Here is a 7,085-nt window from a genome sequence, read left to right on the forward strand (position 1 = left end):
CATATTTTTCAGAGTACAAGACACACCTTCCCTGGGTGTGTGGGACGTTTCTGAATCTGAATATAGCATTTTTGGCCTCCTGAAATCCCACCCCTTTGAAAAAATGGATATACAGAGGATTTGGGAGGCCTGCAAAGTGTTCCTGGGGGCTGGAGAGGACAAAAATGAGCAAAAAATGGGCTGGTTTCTTCTCATTTTTGCCCCCCCCCAACCCCCAGGAGCACTCTACAAGCCTCCCAAAGCCTATGTATGCCCTATATTTTTGCCCCAACCCCCAGGAGCACTCTACAAGCTTCTCAAAGCCCGTGCATGCCCTGTTTTTTGCTTGTTTTTGCCCCCTCCCCCAGTCCCCAGGAGCACTCTACAAGCCTCTCAAAGCCCATGCATGCCCTGTTTTTTGCTTGTTTTTGCCCCCTCCCCCAGTCCCCAGGAGCACTCTACAAGCCTCTCAAAGCCCGTGCATGCCCTGTTTTTTGCTTGTTTTTGCCCCCTCCCCCAGTCCCCAGGAGCACTCTACAAGCCTCTCAAAGCCCATGCATGCCCTGTTTTTTGCTTGTTTTTGCCCCCTCCCCCAGTCCCCAGGAGCACTCTACAAGCCTCTCAAAGCCCATGCATGCCCTATTTTTGTGGAAAACGGGCAGTTTTTTGCTTGTTTTTGCCTCCCCCCCCCCCCAACTCCCAGGAGCACTTTGCAGGCCTCTCAAACTCTCTGCATTCCCCGTTTTTCACAAAAAACAAGGCGTGCAGAGGGTTTGGAAGGCTTGCAGAGTGCAAAAACCTTTTTAAAAAATTTATCTCTTCAAAATCTTGGTGAGTCTTATTGTCCTGTTATATACTGTTTTTACATGTTTATTCACACAAACATGCCTATCACTTGTTTAATTTATAAATGATGGCAATCATTCACAACTAAACACATTAGTTCATTCTATCAATTATTACGAGTAATTTAAGAGACCCCAAACTATTTGTTGCAGTTCTTTTGTGCATTTCATACCGCAAACCTCATGTAATAACAATGACTGTTTTAATTCACATCTTGAACCTGGAATACTTTTCTAAGAGTTCAGAAAAAATCCCTTGTACTTAAAAGTATTCAAGTGCATTTTTATCTTTGCCACAATACGAACTTTCTTTTCTCCTTTATTCCCTGAAGGAAATGGAGAAATCAGATGCCAACAACTTCCTTATTCTCTTCCGGGACTCCGGCTGCCAGTTCCGATCTTTATATACATACTGCCCCGAAACTGAAGAGATCAGTAAACTGACTGGGATAGGCCCCAAATCAATCACTAAGAGAATGATCGAGGCGCTATATAAGTATAACTCTGACAGGAAGCAGTTCAGCCACATACCTGCAAAAACACTCTCTGCGAGCGTTGATGCAATTACTATTCATAGCCATTTATGGCAGAGCAAAAGACCAGTAACTCCCAAAAAGCTCTCATCTTCAAAGACATAGCTACCTGTGGGAAGTTATTTCTTGCTTTAGGCAATTGGGACAAACTTGCACTTCATATTTGCTGTCTATTACTATTACCGATTTGGTAACAAGGCTTCTTTGAAGAACAAGCTCTGTTGTCATTGCCAACTGGAATGTAAACACAGTGTTGGAAGTCTTGCAGAAAACTGACACTTGGGTGTTGTGCATCATGAACAATGGATTCACACCTGGGGATTTTAATTGTTTACTCATCATATGTGGTGTTCCTTTCCTCAGTTCTGCAATTCTCTGAATGTTTGCACACTTATGAGACTGAAGTTTTACATTTACTGCCTTATACTGTTAATGCTTGTTTTGGAATTTGCTTCTGTCCTTTATAACTTCACTGGACTATTGTGTCTTACATGCCACATCATCATCATTATTATTATGGTTGGTCACACACCATCAGCCAGATATTTTAGACTGGATTTGGCATTTTTATCCACCTATCAAGTCCTTCCCAAGGACCTGGGAATAGGCAGGTATTATTATTATTATTTTATTAATATCATGCAGATAACAAAGGGCACAAGCCTGACTCCCAATAAAATTAAGGTTAGCTAAACTCCTTTTTAACTCTGATTATTATTATTATTTAAGCACATCTTGTAAGACATATGCAGGATTGCTGCTAGCATGTCTTAAACTCTAATAGGGAAATGTGGTGTCTACTAATGTTGTGAAGACATCTTCCTTATATTTAACAATTCATCACTGATCCAGGGTAGCATGAAATGAAAACGTATGCACTGGTAGACTTTTTTTTCCTAGCCTTATTTTCTTCTAAACAGGCATCTATTCTTGAGTTTTGCCCAAGCTTCTGCTTAAATTGCATCCTGTAATTTTGCACAGATTCTCCCAGCTATAAAGAAACAAAACTCCACATAAATAAAACAATATTAATTGTATACAGGCCAACATAGATACATAAATTGGATCCATAAGTCGGGAACTATTGCTGATATTTAAAATCCAGTATTAAATGTGTTAAAATAATACACTTCGTGTGGGTCTTTTGGAGGAAGTAGAAAGAAAAAGGTATATCTGGTTTATGATCAAGATGTTGCCCCTTATATGGACCAAAGTTAAATTTCTTCCCACAATGTAGAGTTGATTTTATTTGAGTAATTTACTACATTGGTTAGATTTATGACAACCTAAATCTAACTGAAAGGAACTAGGGCAACCTACAATGTAATATAAAAATATAACTAGGACATCTTTTCAGTATTTATTAAGGGCTGTGTTGCATCTGATTACTTTAGAAAAATAATTCCTGTTTGGAACTTTGATTAACTGACAGGTGGCAACATTTGAACTTGAAATCCACCCTTATTTTTCCTATTGCTTTTTTCACATTCAAACACCAGACAATTTAGTTGTGGGGTGGGAGGGAAGCTAGGTGGAACCACATTCTCAGGAAAAGACTTGAATTACTGCTCTGGTTCTGTTTCAGTATTCAGTGTTGAAACTTAGACAGTATTGAACTATCTGTCTTATGCTTGAATTTTATAATATGTCCTGTAAAGGAAAATGTAAACGTTCTGTACACTTCTCCCGTTGAAAAGCTTGATTCAGACTAGTATTTCACTACAGTTTGCTTTTGTTCTTTGTATAGATGATGTACAGGAATGAAAAATCCTAAATTTAGAGAACACTTTTTTTAAATTATTAAACAGCCCTAAGCATCAATGTTTCTGGGTTGCTTGTAGAATTTTTTCAAAGATGCAGCCAATATTTTACTGTAATTTATGTTATTATATTTATGTATCTTTGTTAAAACTATAAAAAATGAAATATATTTGTGATTATTTGATTCCTACTGCTTGCATGTAAGGATAGGGATATCTAACTCATCTTTTATCCAAATGTAAACATATTGTATATAGAGAAAAAGTACACACAAACACACATATATATGTATGTATAAAATAGGAGATTGTTCTATGCATTCTACCCTCTATGCTAATCCTCCAACTAATGACAGAGGGAAGTTTTATTGCGAACTCAAATAAATGTACACCTAATTTAAAGATAGTTCAAGTATATCTATGGTTAGGAGAGAGAAGTTTGGACACCATAATTGACGGTGAAAGAAGAAATTGTGTGTAAGAGCTTTGAAACGAAAGTATTCTTGCGTAAAAAAGAAACATTCTTTAAAAATATACACTACACTGATTCTTGCACACCTAGCTAAACAAGATGATTTCTAAAATGTAGCAGCAGAGGATGTTATTTTAAATTATTGAATGTATTATGAATTTTGTCTACATTTCAGAAAAACATTCTGTGCAATGTCTAAAAGTAGAATGTGAATATTACAAATAAAAGTCAAGACCCCTGAGATTAAAATTTTACTATACAGTATAATAGGAAAATAATGACAGGGTTGAGGCTGCTGGTTTTTTAATTTTTAAGGCTGGACATTTTCTACTAACCATTTCTCTTAATTTGATATCCTATTTGAGAAAAGAAACGTTTTTGTGAAGAAGCCCTGTGTTTTACCAGTGATAATACATGTGCGCTGGTTCTTTATAAGAAAGGTATTGTTTTTATTGTTTATATGACAGAATTTGCCAAACATCCTAATTTGGAGTCAGGTATTTAAAGTCTGACAGTCATGATGGCTACTGAAATTATATGGGGTAGGGGAAATGACTGTTGGTGTATGTTTTTAATTCTTTGGCTGTTTAAAGCCAATTTCTGCTTATTTATAATTTAATGGGCACTGTCCGTTGAGAACTGTACAGTGATTGTATGCTTCCTTGTTCACTTTTTGGAGCATTGCTACTCTATTCTCTTTTTCAAATGCTGTGCTGTAAAATACTGTCGTATAGCTGCTTACTTAGTACAATGTAGTTCTTCTCTTCCATCTAAATAAAAAGCATGGCACCAAAATCCTAGTAGAGATGTTATTTTTTGTATACAATTTCAATTTAAATTACATAGCTCTATAAGATATTATACTGCTAATTACCATAGTTAATACTTTTTTTGTCCTCCTATACATGGTTAGGCAATATCCCTCAAATAGATAGATTTTACAACAGAATTATCAACTACTTTAACTCAGTGGTGTCACACTGGCAGCCCGCAGGCTGGGTGCGTCACACACAGACCACGCCCACCCCAGCTCCGCGACTGGGAAAAATGTCACGAAACATCACATGACAGCAATGTGATGTGGCAATTTTAACACCCGTCAAATACAGCAAAACCTCTATCTAATGGGCCATTTGTGGGAAGAGTATCCATTAAACCCAAATGTCAGTTAAATCCAAAATGCCCACCTATAAAAAGTATGTCTGTCATTTTCTTAACGTGTAAAAACTGCAACAGGCCACTCGTTTTTTTCAAGCTTGGGGATCTTGCACTGTAGCAGCCATTTTGCTATAGTCCTCCTGGAACAACATTGTCTTGTAGCTTACCTGCAGTAACAGTCCCAATCCACTCCAAGCCTAAGAAAGTAGAAAACACTATCTGCCCCTTTACTTCTTCACAGACTCCCCAAACTGTCCACCATGACGGTTGCTAGTGTCAGATCACACCATATCTCATTTCCCTGTCGAAGATTAATCATGGCAACTGGACCAAAGTTTATTAAACTGAGACATTTCGTTACTCATTCAACTAACTTATTCAGTCAAATGAATTTTTTTTTTATAGACATAGTGTCATAGAACCATTGGAATGAACTCACTCTAACAGGGAGTTCTCCCCAAAATGAAATGCAAGGTGTAAATGTAGACTCAATCATCCAGGCCCAAAGCATATAAAAAAGTGAAATCATGATAATTTCCTTCAGTGCCTTCCCAGCAATCTTCTCAGTGCTACCTCCAGTCTTCCCATCAGCCGACCTACCCACCCTAACCTCTCAAGCAACTTCCCAAAAACATTAAACCTTGTTTTAACTCACTTATTTCGAAGAATGTCCACACTCAAATTTTGTCTGTTGCATCCCACGACTGTCAAAGTTTTAGTGTCAATCCATTTATGTATTTTGGCAACTTTAAGGTGTGTGAACCTCAACTCCCAGAATTCCCCTGCCAGCATCTGTCCATATCTGCCCTTCATAAAGTTGCCAAGTTTGAAAAAAACATTGAACTAGACTCATATTGTGGTTATAACTATAACCATGTCAGTATTTCTGACTGATGTAAAATATTTATAAATTGGGCTCAGTTACAGGTAATCTTCAACTTACAATCATTTGTTTAGTGACTGTATTATACCGGCACTAAAAAAAGTGACTTATGACTGTTTTTCACAATTACAATCGTTGCAGCACCCCCATGGTCTCATGATCAAAAGTCAGACATTTGGCAGTTGGCATGTACTTTTGACAGTTACAGTGTGCTGGGGTCAGGTGACCATTTTTTGCAACCTTCTGACAAGGAAAGCCAATGGGGAAGCCAGATTCACTAAACCATGTTACTGACTTAACAACTGCAGTGATTCACTAAATAACCGTGACAAGAAAGGTTGTAAAGTGGGGCAAAACTCACTTAACAACTGTCCTGCTTAGCAATAGAAATTTTTGGCTCAATTGTCATAAATCAAGAACTACTTCTATAAAATATTTGCTGTGTATTATCTCTGTATTATCTCAATTGGTGGCTGAGTAACTCTTCGACTCAGGATCAATTTTTTCCACATAAACAGCATCTGAGAATATCTTTGTGTTGGGAGAGAAATACGTCTTCCCAACAAGGCATTCTAGTTTCTTCAGAAGAATGAGAGTTTCCTCCATGCCTGCTTCTCAATGACTCTTCATGTCGACTCTTCATGTCGACTTTTATAGCACTTTGAAAAGTAACTGTATTCTTTGGTTACGAGTAAAAATATGAAGTGTTAAACCTTTTCAGTGTTGCCATACCTTGTGAAATATATTAATTGCATTCCTGAAATTTTAATACTACTAATTTACTATGATTGAATGATTAAAAATGATTAATATCAACTTTATATTGGCAGTACTCTAACCAACGTAGTATTTAGCATTGCATCACTTCTCTTACCACATCAGCAAATTTACAAAGGTAACAAGACCTGGCAAGATCCTCTGAACATAAACATGTTTATGAAAGTAACCAAACGTGCATTATGATTTCTTTGAATCACTATTCTTTTTTTAAAAACATACTTTAAAACTCATTGAACAAGAATTTGGATAAACAAATCCAAAAGTCTTGTGTAGATATTATTCACTTATTTCCAGATGTTGTTTACTATAATTCCCATCATCCTCAGTTTGGAATGTAGGAAACTATTAAAAATACCCCAAGGGCAATAATATGACACTGACATTTCTTCTATGTATGGTCCTCTTAAAAAAACAGACTTCCCTCACTACGACAGCTCCCAACCACACCTCAGATTGACTAAGACATGTCTTCATAAACTGTTCCCCAACTCCCAGGCAAGGAATGCTTTGATATACTATAATAAAAGACGTAAAAATTCTCTCAGGTATAAATATGTTCTTAGAGCCCATCCCTGATTTAAAAAGCTGATATGAGATTTCTGTATCTCAGTTTTTAGTTCTCAGGAGATGAGAAGAAATGCTTTTTATTTTTTTTATCTCTTATCAGTAGGAAAA

General features: G+C 36.9%; 1 protein-coding gene across 3 annotated transcripts in view; it reads left to right on the top strand.

The window, feature by feature from the left end:
- The window catches only part of CAMSAP2 (calmodulin regulated spectrin associated protein family member 2), a gene marked incomplete at its 5' end in the record, with an annotated part of 115,204 nt that extends 111,794 nt beyond the window's left edge, over nt 1-3,410 (top strand). For all 3 annotated transcript variants that reach the window (XM_081947709.1, XM_081947707.1, XM_081947708.1), the window contains one exon: nt 1,157-3,410. In XM_081947709.1, the coding sequence (XP_081803835.1) occupies nt 1,157-1,462 (306 nt within the window). In that variant the 3' untranslated portion in view covers nt 1,463-3,410. The remainder of the gene's footprint in view (nt 1-1,156) is intronic.
- Nucleotides 3,411-7,085: the final 3,675 nt, after the last annotated feature.

The sequence above is a fragment of the Natrix helvetica genome (genome assembly GCF_964273705.1).
Source record: "Natrix helvetica genome assembly, chromosome: 3".
In the NCBI taxonomy this organism is placed as follows: Eukaryota; Metazoa; Chordata; class Lepidosauria; order Squamata; family Natricidae; genus Natrix; species Natrix helvetica.